Genomic DNA, 17,390 nt, shown 5'->3' on the forward strand with positions numbered 1-17,390 from the left:
GTCTTTGGCCTATGTCTAACTTCCTTTCCTAGTTGAGGGTTCCTGGGTGCTGAGTTGTTTTTGCCATCTGGATGTAAGTGCCTCTTGCAATACAGTAAAACTTCTAATGCAAACTTTCTATCATACAGGTCTAGAGACGGGTTGCTCAGAATTTGCACTGAAAGTGTTGGGAGGCAGCATGCTTAACTTTTCAAGGCTATGCGGTGCATCTAGTCAGTACAGCAACTCCTTCCTGGGTTAGGAACAGGACAAAGGGACTCTCAGCCAGAGGAAGATCATTGAGCTGGGCGTGAATGGGCTTACAAGGAGATGACCCTGGGGGCAAGATGCAGTAGAAACAACCAGTGTGAGCAGTCCCTCCATGGACCTGTTGCATCCCCGCAGTGCAGTTAGTATCTCAGACCAGGTAGAAAAGATAGAGCCAAGTGGCACCTTCATAAGCAAAGGTCAGTCTGGGATTTTGTGTGTGGAAATCCTGCTGGGGGGGCGGGGGGAGCAGTTATTCATTACCCATGACATGATCCAAGGGAGGAAACATTTCATTGAACATCTGCAGCTTGCCCAAAGCCTGGGAATGGGTACCTGTAACAGCCTCAAAGTTTGGTAAAGGACACACAGAAAAGGAGTGTTAAGAATCTGTACTCAGTGTTACAGACCTGATTGTCGAGGAACAGGGGGAAATGGGCTTGCTTCAGACGTGCGCTTGGCCTGTGAACATTTGATGTTCAGTAAGCAGCAGGACACATCTAGGTAAAACCACCCCGCTCAGTCTTGACCACACATACAGAGATGCCTTCCCTACATTTTCAGTAATCCTCCTGCTTGTTTACATGTCATTCCAAAATTACTAATTCAGGCTTAAAGCAAAGCTAATTTTGCGTGTGTGTGTATATGTATACCCACAAAATAAGTGTCACGACGGCTTGGATCTGATGAACACCCTGTATAGCGCTGTGGCCATGGGGGGCCTGTTCTTTTCCACCACCCCCATGGCCTGCTCAGACTGCGTAGTGAGGGTCTGATAGGAGGCAAGCTGCAGCAATCGCCTGTAGGGGTTGGGGTGCTGCGGAATTCCCTGCCCAAGTTTCAGTTCCGTGTAGACCCTGCTGGGCCATGTTAACATGCTCTGGGTACCTAGAGTGCACCAGCACGGTCTGCGCAGGGCAGCTAGTGCACAACATGCAGCCTGAGGCTTGGGCAGGGAATCCAGTGCCCCACTAACTTGCTGCAGCTTGCCTTCTGTCGGACCCTCGTGCTGCAGGGGAGGAGGAAAGACCTCATCCTGGGAAGGAGGTCCAGGCCCACAACAAACCATGGTAATTAAGGGCCCTATGTGGCATAGGAGAGCAGCTCTCCTAGGTTGAGCCTTCCCTTCTCCCTGTTTGGGGATGGGTGTTATAGGTGCAAGGGGGGGCAGTTGCCCCCTTGGCCATATATAGGGAGGAAATGGGGGAGAGCAGGTTTTGGGGGGCAGGGGGGAAGAGAAAGGTCCAAGCAACTACCCTAATGTTTTTCATAAACCTTCCTAAAAGTTTGAGCAAGATCAGCATGTACCTCCCCATCTCCTGGGTGAGGGATCCGTCTGAAATCAGGTCTTGATCTATGGAGAAGTGTCCGTGTCATAAATTGCCCCAATTGACAATCTCATTAGAGGCCAAAGACAATCTCCTCTCCTGTTTTCTAGGTCCTCACTAGCAGGGCAGCATGTGGAAGCTTGTTCTATGCCTAAATGGAGCATGTCAGTTGGCAGGGCTGTCTGGGCAGCCCATCTAGTGAGCACTAGAGTAATACAGCTTTAGAAATCCCAGCCTGCCGTGGTGAGAACTTTAGGATCAAAGCGCGATGCAAAGGATGTAACATCTTGCTCTCTGGACCCTAACCTGACCGTGGAAGCATGGCAGTGTGTGGGAGACAGCAATCCGAGGTATAGTTTGAGTAAGGGGCATTCTTGGCACATTTAAAGCTCATTCTAGCAGGGTCTGAGCTCAGCCCAGCTCTCTAGGCAGATGACGCTGTTGTCAGATGCTACCGATGTGGTGCTCTGCTTTCTCCTATGTTGATATCACTCGGCTGCGTACGTGTGTTCCCTCTGTGTGCTGTCCCAGCTCCACAGATAGCTGACACAGCAAACCCGACGAGAAAGCCCAATAGCCACAGACTCTAGTAAGGTACGAAGGCACCTCGGCCAGGTTTATTGCGACCCTGACACAACTGCAGTTCCCTGCAGATTACTTAGTCTATGGGGCATACTACGAGAAAGTGCCGCTTGGCAATGGACCCGGCTCAGTCAGTGGCGGGACTTTCCACTGCCCCCTCGGCTGGACAAAGACACCACCCCAGGGATACATTCTTATACACAGGTACAAACAAGTTACACATCACTCCTGACGTATTGAGGTGCAACCCCTCTACGCAGCAAGGTACAACCCCTCTACGTACGCAGTAAGGTGCCGCCTCTCACCTTGTACATGTTGGTTCGATCAAAACAACTCTGTCCATCATTTTACCCTTTTGCCCCTGTCACTGGGATGGGTCGGCCTGTTCCATGTTATCTGTGGAATGTTCCCGTAGGGTATGTCTTGGTACCATGTTTATACTTTAACTTTGCTAGGTGAATATATATTTATGCAATATCAGCCCTTTCCTTGCCAGCTTCTGTGAGCAGGGCCTGTCTCTGGCTCACAGCTTAGCTTTGCTTTATATTAGCTAAGTCTTGACCATTACTCTAGTTTGGTTCAGGCCTCATACTGGGCCTTTATCAGGGCCTTCACTTTCACAGGCATCTGGAAAGTCTCATGTTCCACCCTGTAGAATCCCAAGCGTCTCAGAAAAGGGAGCAGTGGCTACCTGGCACAGAGTGGTGTTTCCCGTGTCTCGCTGTGGGGGAGGGAATGCTGGGAAAAGGTACTAGGGCAAAGTCCTAAGTAACACATCATGAGATCACTGCTATCTGTGCAGAGCAGATGGGACATGCCAGCCAAGCTCCTCCTTGCAATGACTGCACGGTTGGTTCGCCTCTACCCTGTGAAGGAAGTGAGAGGGCGTAGGAATTTCGTGGGGAAGGCAGTGGAAGCACTTCCCAGTGCACCGGCCTTGATTTCCATATTATGCATCCCAAATACTAGCCTTCAAAACCACAACTGTTCAGCTTCAACTTCAGCTCCTCTGCAGCAGGCCAGAGATTTCCCTGAGGCTCCAAAGGAGCAAGACTGAGCAGGCGCGTGGTGAAATCAAATATTATTAACCATCTTTGCCTCTTTCTGCAATGCAGTCCAGCAAGACAACATGCATCAGGGTTTCTTTAAATAAAGTAGCTGTAGTTTTGGAGCAATAGCACTTCCTAGGAGCAGCCGTGCGCTGTGGCTGGATCCATTTTGTAAGTGCTTGATGGCCTAGATTTAAGGGTAACTAGAACTGCCATAATTGTGTGAACAGTAGAAACATAGGCCCTGTTCCTGCAAACTCATGGGAGTTTCAGGGTCGGAGACCTTCGTTATAGAGAGCAAGCCGCTGTGGCAAAGATCAGGGTGTTGCTCTGGACTTGCTAGAGATGGCCCCTGGGGGTGACCAGCTAAGGGAAAGAAAGGTGTTTAAAATGTACCTGTTTTCCTGCCACTAAATATTCAGGTCACATGTCTGCTGTTCTTTTTGGAAGACTATGGAGGATTATTGCATTAGTGAAACATGACTGGGGGAGGAAATGATACTTTTTTCCAGCCCTGTTTTCCAGAGGAGGTTCAGTTCCTATAGCACCTACAACTCCTAAGCTGCGGGAATTCGGCACCCCAGCATTAGATTTTTAAACATTCAACTCTAAACACACACAACTTTCTTCCCGTGCTTCAAAGATTTTTCCCCTTGCTGAATGCTTATGGGAGCTCCTCCTCCACCCCTCTGCATCCTGCACAGGAGATTCCCACTGACCAGGACAGGTTAATTTCTAAAAAATAACATTTCAGGTTGCCTACATGGAAGCAGCAAAGCCACTTTTCTTCAGCTCCTTTAGGTGCTCTGTGCACCCTGAAGCACCACGCGTAGGGTGGGTCATACTGATTTCCCCACACACACCCCCGTGGCCCAGAGGCAAAAAGCCAATGAGAACATTTCATCTGGTGTCGCAGCTGCTGTGATCAGTGCAGCTAAGACTTCAAAGCCCGGTGCTACAGGAGATCATTCACTTTAATAGAGGTGTGGGAGGAGAGTCTCAGCTAGGAGTGGGGGGCTGTCTTTTTAACCAACATCTTCAGCTTCCGGAGAGCCCGTTGGAGGAACAATGGAGAGAAATCCCCAGGCTTGAGCTGAGAGGTCATAGCCCGGAGGGTGGGTGCGCATCTCCGGTGGGCTGAGGGCATAGTGCCGACCAGCGACTTCTTTTGAAGGGCAGCCACTGCGATCTCCTGGAGAACAGCCTAGAAGTCCCAGAGGAAAGACAGTTACAGCTCGGAAGGCTGAAGGAGATCAGACTATTTAGTTTGTCCCAGAGAAGGCTCAAGCACCTACATGGGGAGAAGATGTCAAATAGGCTCTTTAGCAGAAGAGGCATAACCGGTTCTGGGAGCTGATACATTTGGGCTAAAAATAAGACATTTTTCACAATGAGGGGGATTAACCATTGGACCAATTTACCTAGAGAGGTGGTGGATTCCCCGTCACTTGGCGCCTTCATGCCAAGACCGGATGCCTTTTTAATCATTATGCAGTAGCTCAACCACAAGATCTGGGCTTGATGCATTGAGGGAGGTGCCTGCTGCTAGGCCGGAGGTCGGGCTAGATGAGCCAAATGGTCCCTCCTGGCCTTAAAGTCTGGGACTCTATGAAAGTCAGACTCCTTAGGACTTGTCTACATGAGGAAATTGACCAGCATAGCTATTCCAGAATAACTATTCCGCAATAGCTCCCCATGTGGGACACCTATTCTGGAGTAAAAATGCCTTTTCCTGATTTAGCTTAATTCACTTTGGAAGCGGCAGGATAGAGCGGGGACTTCTAGATTGTATTTTTGGTCCCATCACTGACTTTCTATGTGAGGCACTCGATTTCCCCCGGGTACAATGGGGGTGATCTCTGAACCCCAACCCAGTGGGTGAAATCCATTAGTGTTTGCAAACGGCTCACAGACTGTTAGATGGGCGGTGCTATGAAAGCACTAAATGTTATTCTTAGTCCAGCCTCTTCAGCCTGCTGGGGGAATTTTTATTGTTTATATACAGCAGCAGCAGGAGGACTGGGGCCCTGACTCAATCTCTGCCCTGAAGAGCTCACAACCTAAATAGACAAGACAGACAAAGGAGTTGTTATCCCAATTTTACAGATAGGGAAACTGAGGCACACAAACTGGGGATCCTTTTGTGCTGGGCGCAGTACGTAAATAGAGTAAGAGGAAATGCCTGACCTGATGAGTTCACATGCTAAATAGACAAGACATGTGGATGAAAGGAAGGATTATTAGCCCCATTTTACAAGTGGAGAAACTGAGGCACAGAATGAACTTGAGCAACTTGGCCAAGCTCACACAGGGAATCTGGGCCAGAGCCAAGAACTGAACCCAGATCCCCTGCCTAAACCACAAGGCCATCCTTCCTGTCTAATCCAGCCTTTCCCCTAGCAGGGGATAGATTTGCCTCTTCTTACTGGTCAGGGATGAGAGCTGCCAACAGCCAAGGCCTGACATAGCTGGAGGGAGGGGAGTTCTTTGTAGAGAGAGAATGAGGTCCCTCTACATACAGGGTGCCCAGACTCTATGGTGATGGCCGTATTTGAAATGCAGATGCCGAAAAGCATTCAGTTTCCCAGTGGCTTTCTTACCTTTCTCTCTAAGGCCTGTGCCCTGGAGTCCCCAGAAGGGCGGAGGCAATAGTCAGAAAACAGCCTCTTTGCCTTGGAGAAGAAGGTCCCATGTGCGTCTGCTCCCCATTTGGGACAGCTGTTGAGCTTCTGCCTTAGCTCCTCCTCCAGCTCCTTCAAGTCAGGGGGTCCGAAGCCCCTGAAGCGCCCCAGAGGATGAATTGTGTTGTCATTGCAGAGCTGACAGGCAGGGTTGGGCCGAAGCCACCTGCTGGGCCCAGGCTCTGTCCTTGTCTCGTGAGAGGTTTCAGATGAGGGATTGAACTGCAGTGCTCCAGGGAAATCCAAGCTGGGAAAGCCAGTCAGCCAGGAGATGGTGATGCCTCCTGGAGGGAAGGACCAGGAAGCCCTGCTTGACGAGGATGTCACTTCCTTGTCTCTAACCCACGGGCTTCCCCATCCCTCCTGCAGCAGAAGGTCCTCGTCCTCTCTCAGCTGATTGTAATCGTTCTCAGGCAAAATCTTCTTATCCGCACCGGGTAATGCTGTCGCCCCCTGCTGGTCCCATTCATACCCACCCTCTGTGTCATGTTCACCTCTGGAATGGGTCTTTCCCCCTGTCAGGCAACTGATGACGTTGTAGCCCCGGCAGCTGGCGGGTGAGTTGGAGCCGGCGTTCTGCTCGTCGGCCACGATTCTGATCTGCTCCCCCGAAGTCTGCACCGCGTCCACCGGGGCAACCTTCAAGAGGTCGCACATCAGCTTCACGAGGCGCTCCAGACTGTCGTCATTCTGGACCCAGGGCAGATGTTCCCCTGGAGTCTTTGGGACCATGGATACGCCCCTGGGCTGGCCTGCTCCGGGCAAGGGCTCCTCCTCCTCTCCGCTGAGGTTTAGTACCCCAATGCTGTCGTCATGGCTGTCAGTTGACGTCATCTCCATGCATTTGTCCTTTTCTATATCCAACTCTTCGATATCTTCTAGGACCTGAGGGAGAGGAACAAACCAGAGCAGAGCTCCAAATCAGGAGACACGGGGCTTGGAGAAGCGGGGGGTCGAGTGTGTAGGACAGGTCAGGGGACGGGGATGTCTGGGCTACAGGCTGGGGACATCCCAGTCACAAGTGAATCTAACGTTCCAAAGACAAAGGACTTTATCACTGTTAACGGAGATAGCATTAGGGCTTCCAACCTCTCTAGGCCAGTGAGGGGGTGGAGGGGGGACTCCAGGACCCAGCCAAGCTACACAAATAGGTAGCGTTATGGCCAATGAAATGCAAGGAAAAGGCCTCCCCTGGAGAACACCAAGGAAAATAAACTCAACTAAAGGCCCAATTGTGTCAGAAGGGTGTGTGTGTGTGTGTGCAATGTGTTAAATGGCTGCTTTCCCCAGTGACTGATCACAAGGGTGTGTGTGTGTGTGTGTGTGTGTGTGAGAGTGAGTGAGTGAGTTAAATGGCTGTTTTCCCCAGTGAGGCCTCATCTGGAGTACTGTGTCCAGTTTTGGGCCCCACACTACAAGAAGGATGTAGAAAAATTGGAAAGAGTCCAGCGGAGGGCAACAAAAATTATCAGGGGGCTGGAGCATATAATTTATGAGGAGAGGATGAGAGAACTGGGTTATTTAGTCTGCAGAAGAGAAGAATGAGGGGGGATTTGATAGCTACCAACTACCTGAAAGGAAGTTCCAAAGAGGATGGATCTAGACTGTTCTCAGTGGTAGCAGCTGACAGAACAAGGAGCAATGGTCTCAAGTTGCAGTGGGGGAGGTCTAGGTTGGATATTAGGAAAAACTTTCACTAGGAGGGTGGTGAAGCACTGGAATGGGTTCCCTAGGGAGGTGGTGGAATCTCCTTCCTTGGAGGTTTTTAAGATCAGGCTTGACAAAGCCCTGGCTGGGATGATTTAGTTGGGGATTGGTCCTGCTTTGAGCAGGGGGTTGGACTAGATGACCTCCTGAGGTCCCTTCCAACCCTGAGATTCTATGACTGATCACAAGGGGTGTGTGTGTGTGCATGTTAAATGGCTGCTTTCCCCAGTGACTGATCACAAGGTATGTGTGTGCACGCACGCACATCTTCCGCTGGAGCTCAGGGGATTTGAGACCCAGTGCAAGAGCAATTCCCAGCTGCCTGGGTGACCTTCAGCGTTGGAAGGACCAGTCTGAGCCATTCATACCCATTGCTGGGCCGTGACCTGGACATCTCTCAATGGAAACACAGCAGCAGCTGGGAATGCAAACAGGATGTGAAGGGCATGAGGAACAGGCTAGGAAATAGCTCGGAGAATATCCTAAAGCCAAGATGGGGATCAATGGGGTGGCCTAACCTGGAGCCGTCTGGTTAGTCCTGGTCACTCCACCTCAGCTGGGGCAAAGCCGATGGAGAAGGGGGTTCAGACCCAGGCGCTCTAGAGAGACAGCTGGGAACTTCGCTCTGCTACGTGGGCTGCCACGCTTCGGAACCGAGGCCCACCGCATCACGACCTTTGCCCTCTGACATCAGAGATGTGAGGGGCGAGGTCAGAAGCAGGAGCTGTGACAAGGGTTCTGTCCCCACCTCCAGCGCTGACTCAGCCTGGGCGGGTCTTTTCCTCAGTTTCCCCATCTGTAGGACGAGGGCGATCCCCAGCTCCTCCTCCCTGCCCCCTGCCCCTGGCCTTATTGGAGATCCCGGGAGGTGGGCGCATGGAGCTGGCACCAGGAAAGGAGCCAGCCTAGTGCCTGACAGGACTTTGGAGGAGTCTGGCCCCAAACCCTGCAGCACAGTGGGGCCAACAAAAGGAGCCCCACGACCCATGGCTGAGTCTCAGGCTTCGGCCTAGTCAATAAACGAGACCCCCGCTTCCCTCCATCCCTCCCAGGATCCTCTGTGGCTCCACGTCCACTGCACAGTTTAGCCCAAGCAGCTCCTCACCAGGTCCCCTTCCATGGTGGTTGTATCACTGCGCCGGGCTCCAGCCACGACGAGGCCCAGCGCGGCGTGCTCGGGATTCCCAGCTCCACTCTAGGAGCACGAAGACATCCTCGCCCTGCCGAAGGGACTGGGCATCAGTGAAAGGGGCCGGGGCACCATCCCCTGAGCCGTGGGGGCAGCATGCCCCAGCCCCCAAGGCTCATTCCATTTTGGGGCTCCCCGCGGAGGGTCCTGAAGTGGTGGCCAGTTAGCGGCAATTCTGATGGCAGCTTTGGAGGTGGGGCTGCTGGCCCACTGGGCCAACCCACACCCAACTCACTGATGGCCAAGCACAGCAGGATCCCTGGGAACGTCATGCCGTGATTAGGGCTCTGTGTGGGTGCGGGAATCCACCCACGGGGGGCGGCTTGCAGGATCTGGGCCTGGTTCCAAGCTGGTGACCCAGCGACAAATCATCTCCTGCGCCCATTAGGGCCTGAGCCATCTCCTCCCACTAATAACGGGCATGTTTTCAATGCAGCAAGGAGCCTTGTGCTGCCATTTGCCTCTGTAAACCTCTGTCCGTTAATGAACGAATTAATGCCCACAGCAGGTCAGCATGACTAGCCCTGTGGGGAAACTGAGGCACGGCGTTACTCGCCCCCAAGTCGCTCAGCGCATCAATGTCAGAGGCAGGAATGGAACCCAGGAGTTCCTGGCTCCCAGGCCTGTGCTCAGATCACTAGGGCGGGACGAACGCCGAGCACTGCAATCCAGTCCCTTTAACCCCCGGGCTCCTGCAGACCAGAATCCCTGTCCCCCTCCCACTCTCACTGCCGAGCACCTGCTTCCCAGCTCCTTCCTTCAGCCTCGGCCAGCAGAGCCGGAGATAACCTCCCTCCCTCCCCCCCCCAGCCTGACATCACAAAGGGGCAGGCAAGCCTGCCCATAGGGCGCTGACTCCATAGCAAAGCCAGGCCTGGCAGGTTTACCAGGCTTGCTCTCTATGATGTGTATTACATTAGCACCTTGAGCTGACACCGGGGGAGCACTGTGGAGCTGGGTGATGCAGGGAGAGGCAGGGCTCTACCCCCAAGAGCTCAAGCAGAGATCCTCAAAGGTATTTAGGGGCCTAACTCCCATTGGAATCCATAGGAGTTAGGCCCCTAAATACCTTTCAGGATCAGGGCCTTACAATCCAGCTGGATAATGGATAGGAAGGGAAACAGCAGGAGAGGAATTTACCTGACACCTGCAGAGTTTGTCATGCCACAGCTGGGAGCCCTTGACAAAGGAAATCAGTATCAGCTTATGGGGAGAGAAACTGAGGCACAGAGCGGGGCAGGAACCTGCCCACGGTCACCCAGCAGGCCAGTGGCAAAGCTAGGGACAGAACCCAGCTGTCCTGAGTCACCTTAACCAGGGAGCCAGGCTGCCTTATCACGACAGACGGGCTCAAGATGAGAATTTCTGACTCACAATCCAACCCCCGGCCCGAGAACAGGGAGATGCTTGGGGTCGGTTTGGTCCATTTAGATCCCCGGCTGAGTTTGGATTACGTGCACCTGCAGCAGCGGGGCTGCTCAGAGCCAACTTGCAGGGGGCCTTGGGGGGGCTGCTTCCCGCCCGACAGGAGCTTGGGGCTAGGGCTTCTATAGGTGCAGAGTGGTCCCTAGTGGAGTTTTCAAAAGCAGGCAAAGCACCTAACTCCCCTTGATGCTAATGGGAACAAGCCCCCTGAACACCTGCTCCCCCAGGCCCTCTGCTTTCAAGCCTGCTGCAGGGGATGCTGAGTCCAGCTCCACCCCCGTTGGCTTTCCACTAACGATGCAAATATATTAACCCTGCTCCCCCCCCCCCAGCCCCTGATTGATGGGATGGGAGTCAGCTGCAGCTCCCGTGGGAGGCTGAGTATAAAGATGGGAGCTCAGCAGCAAACTGAGGGGCTATATGGTATTCCAGGCAAAGAGAGAGGGGGTGTGTGTGTGGGTACTGTAAAACACCAACCCCCATGGCTGAGGCAAGGCTGCAGGAGGAGGCTGGGGGAAGCAGCACCTCCCTTGGGGGTGTTTCAGCCTCTGACCTCTTTGCCTGCCCCCACAAGGAGTGCGGTGCTGTGTTCGGCAAGGAGAGGAGGTTACAGAAGCATCTTGCTGTGCATGTGGGGGAGGTAAGAGGGGGACCTGCTCCCCTTTAGGAAGGTGGGGAGAGACCTGCCCTGCTCAGTGGCTCCGAAGAGTCTCTTACCTGCTCTCCTTGTGGCAAGGAGCACTGGAGTTGCCTGAGTCAGCCCATGGCTGGCCTGTCTGAGCAGGGGTCTGAAGCAGGTGGGTTGGCTGCTTCTCTTCATCCTAGAAGTAACAGATCTAGTAGGGTGGAGCTGCTTCAGAATGGGATATGCTGATTAACCCTTTCTAAGCCTGGGCTGTGGCACTCCTGGGTAGCAAAGCCATGGCTGGATTGCACCCCAGTGCCTGGCTACCAGCCCTCCTGCATTGGGTGTCTTGTCTAAGCCCCATGTTTGTCTGGACACCTTTTATCCTTCCCTTTCCACCCCCGCCTCCTTGATTATTGTAATGCTGTATGTGGCCTGTCCCTGAGTGTGAAGGGGCCTGGGAGGGTGGTGCAGTCCCTCACCAAGGCATGTCTCTGCAGACGGCTCCGCTGAGTGACCAGGCTGGCCGTGGCAAGAGATTCCGCCACAGAAGCTCTCGGCAGATGCCCAAGCAGCAGCAGGGTGATGCCAGGCTGAACAGGTAGGGCTGGGGGGAGGGGGGCTTGTCCTTTCTCTCTCCTCCCTCCTACTGATCAGCTTCCCCCCCCCCCCAGGGGGTCTAATGGGCCTTGATGATGCCTAGTGGGGCTCTCAGAGTGAGCCCTCTGGGGAGGGAAACAGGAGGTAGGATTGCCCTGGTGCCAAGTGAGATCTGGGCCCCATTTATGCCAGGTGCTGCCCTAACACCTAGCGGGAGAATCCCTGCCCTGGAGGCGATAAGTGTAAATGACAAGACTGACCAAGGGGAAAGGGAAACTGAGGCACACAGAGGGGAAGGGAGTTGCCTGTGGTCACACAGCAGCTCAGTGGCAGAGCTGGGAGTAGAACATGGTCTCCTGACTCCCAGTCCAGTGCCAGACCCACTCGGCTGTGCTGCCTGTCACTGACCTGGCCAGGCTGTGGGCTGATCTAGTATCCAGAACCTTCTCCTCTTCTCTCTCTCTCTCCCCCCGGGCACCTATCCCTGCCTTATGTTAACTACACACCCCTTTCCTTTGGCTAACTGGCCTGGGCTGTGCTGAGCCGGGCTCATGCCAGCTGGCTTGGAGCAAACACCTGTCTATCAGCCGTGTCTCCACATTTCTCCAGCCGCTTGGATGTGGACTGCAAATCTGCCTTTGTGCCCAAGAACCACTTGCCAAAGCACTGCAGGGCCCAGCATGGTGCGGCGAAGTCCTTCCAGGTAGTGCATGCTGGTGGCAAGATGTTAACGAGGTGGGGTGTTGGGTCAGGGAGAACAGCGAGTGAGGTGGGAGTGGGGGAGGGGGGGTCTGGTCACAGGTGGCTCCAATGGGCTCTTGAACCGACTCCTGTTGGGTCTGAGGTCAGCCGTGCTGATGCCTGGGCCATCCCTTTCACTCGGGGGGGCCTGGAGGGCCATCGCTCTGGTAGCCCAGATAACCCCCTAGGCACAGGATGTGATGCCAACCAAGTCCCTTCTCTGGGCTGACTCCCCTTCTCCTAACTGTGACTTGGAGCAGCACCTGTGTGGGGCAGGTCTTCATCTGTTGGGTGACCCTGATTGGGCATGAGCCTTGGCAGAGGGGGTGGGGATCATCCCAGTGCCCCTCTCCTGGTGTATGGATCTCGGTGGGGGGACGTCAGCATTAGCCAAGCTGTGAACAGTGGGACTCGGGGGCAGGACTGGATTCTGGGTCTCCTGAAGCTGGTGGAGTCTCTTCCTTCTGTGAACACACGAGGGCGCCAGAGGTCACGGCTCTGGCTGCCCTGTAAGATGGCAAGGGAAGGCCTAGCCCAAGGGGGCTAGCAAGGGGCCCCTGCACCAGGTGCCTGGGTTAGGCACAGCCCCGCTGGCACGAGTGTGACATGATCCTCCCCAGAGAAGCGATTCCCCTCTGCCCTTACAGTGCCAGCGAGCCTGGTTTGTTCCCCCTGCCTAGCCCAGCGTGGGCTGGAGCTGCAGGTCTGTTCTCAGACCCTGCCTGGCCTTGCAGCCCTGGAGCCTGTAGCATTTGCAGGGTCGCTGGTCGGCTCAAACTGCCTGAAAATCTCTAACAGAGAGAGGAGAAAGTCTCCCTTCTGTGCTGGAGGCTCTAAATGTCACCGGCAGATGTTTGATTCCCTGTCCCAGGTGTCGACTGCCTGGAGCTCCCTGATCAACCTCTGGGGCCTCCATGCTGCTAACACCCTTCCAGAGCCCCCCAGACCTGCATGGTCCCATACATGAGGGGCCCTGGGAGGCTGGAGGGGAGGGGGATCGAAGTGCATGGGGAGGGGGGGAGAGAATTGGGTCTTGACTTGTGGGGGGGGTTGACTTGTCTCTCCTGCCCCTCCAGTGCACCTACCAAGGCTGTGAGAGCACCTTCAGGAAAAAGAAGGCCCTCCGGGCCCATTTGACTGAGCATACCACGGTGCTGCCGTTTGTGTGAGTGTCTCCTGTGCCCCTTGGGTTGGGGGTGGCCGATGCCATGAGACAGGAGACCCCCTGGTGTGGCGTCAAGCAACACCTCCCAATGCGAGAGGGCTTGCTGAGCTGGCCCGTGCCAAGGGCTGCTGAGGGCAGAGGATTTGCCATATCTGGTATTGGGCGCTGTCCCAGGCCAGATACTGAAGCTGGCCAGGCCAGTGGCCTTCTCCAGCTTGGCGTAGCCGATATGCTGGCCTTTCCCCTTCTCAATTCACTGCCACCCATTGGCTGGGTCTCTCTGGATTAGCCTGGGACATCTCCTTTCAGACATGGGGAGAGCCATGGCCCCCTCCCCTCACGAGTGGGGTGTGCTTCGTTCAGGTGCCAGGAGCCCGGCTGCACCATGAAGTTTGCCAGCGCTGCCAAGAGGAAAGCTCACCAGAGGAAACATGCCGGTGAGTGGCTTTGTCTGGGGTGGGTGGGGGAGTGTTGGGGACCTGCTGAATGGGAGGCTGTGGTTGCTGGCTTCACAGTCTGTGGCTCCCCGTCCACTGTGGACCTTTGCACCCCCCTCCCCAGGCTGGGATGGGGACATCCCTGACAGCTCCTGCTTCTCACTGGCACAGCCGCTCCCTAGACGCAGCGTGGCAGTGCCTGGAGGAGAACTAGCACTGGGCTGAACTCCATGGTGGGAGGTGCCCTCCTGGTGTGTGGCTCGGAGCACATGGCATCCGGGCTCAGCAGCCACTTGGAAACGCCTGTGGTCCTGGGGTGGCTCCTTCCAGCCCAGTTCAGCATCTCTCTCCACCTGCTGATCCTCCTCCATGTCCCTCGTCCAGGATACCTGTGCCCCAAGCTGGACTGCGGGACTGTCTTGTCCACCTGGACAGCACATCAGGAACACCTGAAGCAGCATCCTGGTAAGGCAGGTGTGTAGGGGAGCCCCTTGCCCCCATGCAATCTGGGTACCGGATACCAGTCTGCCTGTATTTCCCTGGGCACGCACTGAATGGGTGGCATCCCAAACCAAACATCGCTAGCTCGTAATATCAGCAGGCTGGGAGGTCACCTTATCAGCCCCAGCAGGTGGTGGGGAGGTCTCCCTTCTCCATGCAGTGGCTAGGGAGGAGGTGTGACTTGAGAAGCCCAGGGCTTCGTTTCTCTCCTAATCAAGGTCTCCCTTTCTCTGGGCATCACCAGTGGGGGGCGGTCATAGTGGAGGCAAATGATGGGGGACCTGGCAGTAGGCCAAACCCCAGTGTCCTGCTGACCTTCAGTCCTGGCTGGTCTGGCCACACCTGGCATCCTTGCCCCATGTTCTCCTGGTGGGGCTTCCACCTCACTTTGGAGGCTGGTGCTAAGAGTGGGATCGGCTGCCTCGCCCAGGCGAGCAGACAATTGAGTCCTAAGGCTGCCCTGCTGTAGAGTACAACAGTAGCTGGATGGGCTATTCAATAACTTGCCCATCCTTCTCAGACCTGTGGCCCTCCTGGGGTAGGTGAGGGCTTTCAGGTGCTGCCTCTGCCCTTCCTTGGGGCTCTGGATTCCGTGGGGGCCATTGGATACTGATTCCGCTGGCTGGGGGCAGTCCTGTGTCACTCTAGCCAGTAGAACTTGTCCCATCAGATGGGCTCCAACCACCCCTCAACTCCCAAGTAACTTCTGCTGAGTAAGCTGGAAGTGGCCACCCTCTACCACCCCATCCTCTGGGGAGGGGGTATGAATCCCCGAACTCCTGGGAAGCACCAGGGCGATTGGGGTGTTGGTTCTGTCTGGGAGTGCAGCCTGTGCTCTCCTGCCCAGTGGAGTACAAGTGCCAGCTGTGCCCAAAGATCTTCAAGAAGCCGGGCGGCCTGCGGCGGCACAAGTCCTTCCACAGCCGGCAGAAGCGGGCGCTGCCGAAGCCGACGTGGGCGTGCCCCAAAGCTGACTGCCAGGTCTCTTTCACCACCATCTTCAACTTGGAGAGTCACATCCGGAAGGTGCATCTGCAGCTGCTGAAGTATCGTTGCTACTTCGCTGGCTGTGAGAAGGCCTTTGCCATGCGGGTAGGGAAGCAGCAGGGTCTCTAGGCTTTGGGGATGGGGGGGGGGGGGAGCTGTGGGGCATAGAGCTGGTTGGTGGGAGCTGTGGGGCATAGAGCTGGTTGGTGGGAGCTGTGGGGCATAGAGCTGGCTCTAGGCATCTCTACTAGCAGCAGCCAAAGGGTTTGTGGGGAGCTGGCTGAAAATAGGGGTTTTTTTCCTATGGGGAAAGTTCTAGGAAGAGGGTTTTTAATTTGATCAAATTTTTTTTTGGCTTGGCAAAAAATCAACCCCCCCAAATATTTAACTTGGGAAATGCTGTCATAGTGCCTCATGGGAATTGTAGTTCCATTTCCTCATGCTCCTATTGGCCTTTCTAGGCAGGGCTCCCTGGGTGGACTACATTTCCCATGATGCACCAATCTTCCCCTAATGATTAGGGGAGCAGTTGCATCATGGGAGATGTAGTTCAGCAGGTGACCCTGGCCCATAGTGGAGACAGGGATCAGGAGGAAATGGAACTAAACTCCCATAGATTCATAGATTCTAGGACTGGAAGGGACCTCGAGAGGTCATAGAGTCCAGTCCCCTGCCCGCATGGCAGGACCAAATACTGTCTAGACCATCCCTGATAGATGAGGCACTGCACTGGAATACCCAGTCAACCCTAAAATATTTGAATAAGAGGGTGGTTTTTTTTTTTGGGGGGGGGGGGGGTCTTTAATCAGGGTGAGCAGGGGTCTGTGCTGGGTGACTTACTCCTCTCTCCTTGGCAGGAGAGTCTAATCCGGCACCTGACGGTCCATGACCCTACAAAGAAAAAACTGAAGGTAATTGGCTCATGCCAGAGTGGGTCCATCACAGGCCCTTCCTGAAGTAGCAAAATCTCACTTAAGCTGGGGGCTGATTCCAAATGGGGAGGGAGGGGGGGGCTCCACCCTTCTACCCCAGTGGGAAGTGGGGCATGACCCCCCCCATTGCTCAAACATGGTTAGCTGGGAAAGACCCTCGAGCATCAAACCACCATAGGAGCTGCCGGGGGGAACATCTCCCCTGAGCACTCTGGGGTGTGGCTCCACTGGCACTGGTTACAAAAGAAGCTTGTCGAGGAGGGGCAGGGGTTGCTGGGGGGTGGGGGGTGCCTTATGGGGTGCTGGAGCCCCTGGGGCGCTGGAGGCCCGAGGGGGAACAACGCCCTGAGCTCCACTCCTCTCTCTGCAGCCGCAGCGCTGCCGGCCCAGCAGGAAGAGCCGGCGGCGGGTGCTGGTGGAGGAGAACCTGCACCAGCTCTTCAGCCAGAAGCTCTATGTGCGACTCAAGCGCAGCCGCTCGGGCTTCCCGGCGGGGGAGGACAGCCCCGGGCGCCTGGGCCACACGCTCCTCCTGCGGGTCAAGGCCAAGCTGGAGAGCGACCTGTCGGGGCTCTTCAACGAGCGCCCCGGCCGCCATGCTGTGGAGCCCGAGGTGAACCTCAGTGCCCTCTTCCGGCTGCCCCCGACCACCAGGCCGCAGGAGGTGGCCTAGAGCCAACGTCCCGCCCAGGGAGTTGCTGCCCGGCACTGAGCGGGGGGGGCCTGGAGCTCAAAGGCCAGGCAAGACACGACTTTTGGCTGGTATTTGCTTTAACTCTTAATTTCCACCTGGAATGGGTGGAGGGCGGGGAAGCTCCATGGGCAGGAAGAGACTGGCCCAGCCAGCCGGGCAAATGAACCTCCCTTTTATGTGTGGGGTTTTTTTTTTTTTTTTTTTTTTTTCCCTGGTAGAGGGTGTCTCTTGAGTTTAAGCACAGGTCAGGGCTGTCCCTGGTGAGGGTGTGGGGTTCTTGCTGCAAGGACAGGGGCTGGGTTTGGGGGGTGCCTGGCCTGTGACCACCTGCAGGTGTGACAGGTGGGCCAAGCGCTCCCAGCTGGGGCTGCTGTGAGCAATAAACACTTGCTGGAAAGCTGAGCTCTCATCTCCTCTGGTCTTTCCTCCTCTGCCCCGTCCGGTCTCTTAGCTCAGGGCCTGGTGGGGGACACGAGGTGCTAACCACACACCCCAGCTGTG

At 55.2% G+C, this 17,390-nt stretch overlaps 1 protein-coding gene across 1 annotated transcript; it reads left to right on the plus strand.

Moving 5' to 3' along the window:
* The first annotated feature begins 10,688 nt into the window (after window positions 1–10,688).
* LOC128829021 (P43 5S RNA-binding protein-like) lies at window positions 10,689–16,931 on the plus strand. The gene is made up of 9 exons (XM_054014113.1): window positions 10,689–10,847; window positions 11,333–11,433; window positions 12,042–12,135; window positions 13,250–13,338; window positions 13,702–13,775; window positions 14,160–14,240; window positions 15,124–15,368; window positions 16,121–16,174; window positions 16,566–16,931. The coding sequence occupies exons 1-9, from the start codon at window positions 10,689–10,691 to the stop codon at window positions 16,866–16,868; spliced, it is 1,200 nt and encodes a 399-aa protein (XP_053870088.1). The 3' UTR covers window positions 16,869–16,931.
* The last annotated feature ends 459 nt before the right edge of the window (window positions 16,932–17,390 follow it).

Source organism: Malaclemys terrapin, chromosome 25 (genome assembly GCF_027887155.1).
Source record: "Malaclemys terrapin pileata isolate rMalTer1 chromosome 25, rMalTer1.hap1, whole genome shotgun sequence".
NCBI lineage: Eukaryota > Metazoa > Chordata > Testudines > Emydidae > Malaclemys > Malaclemys terrapin.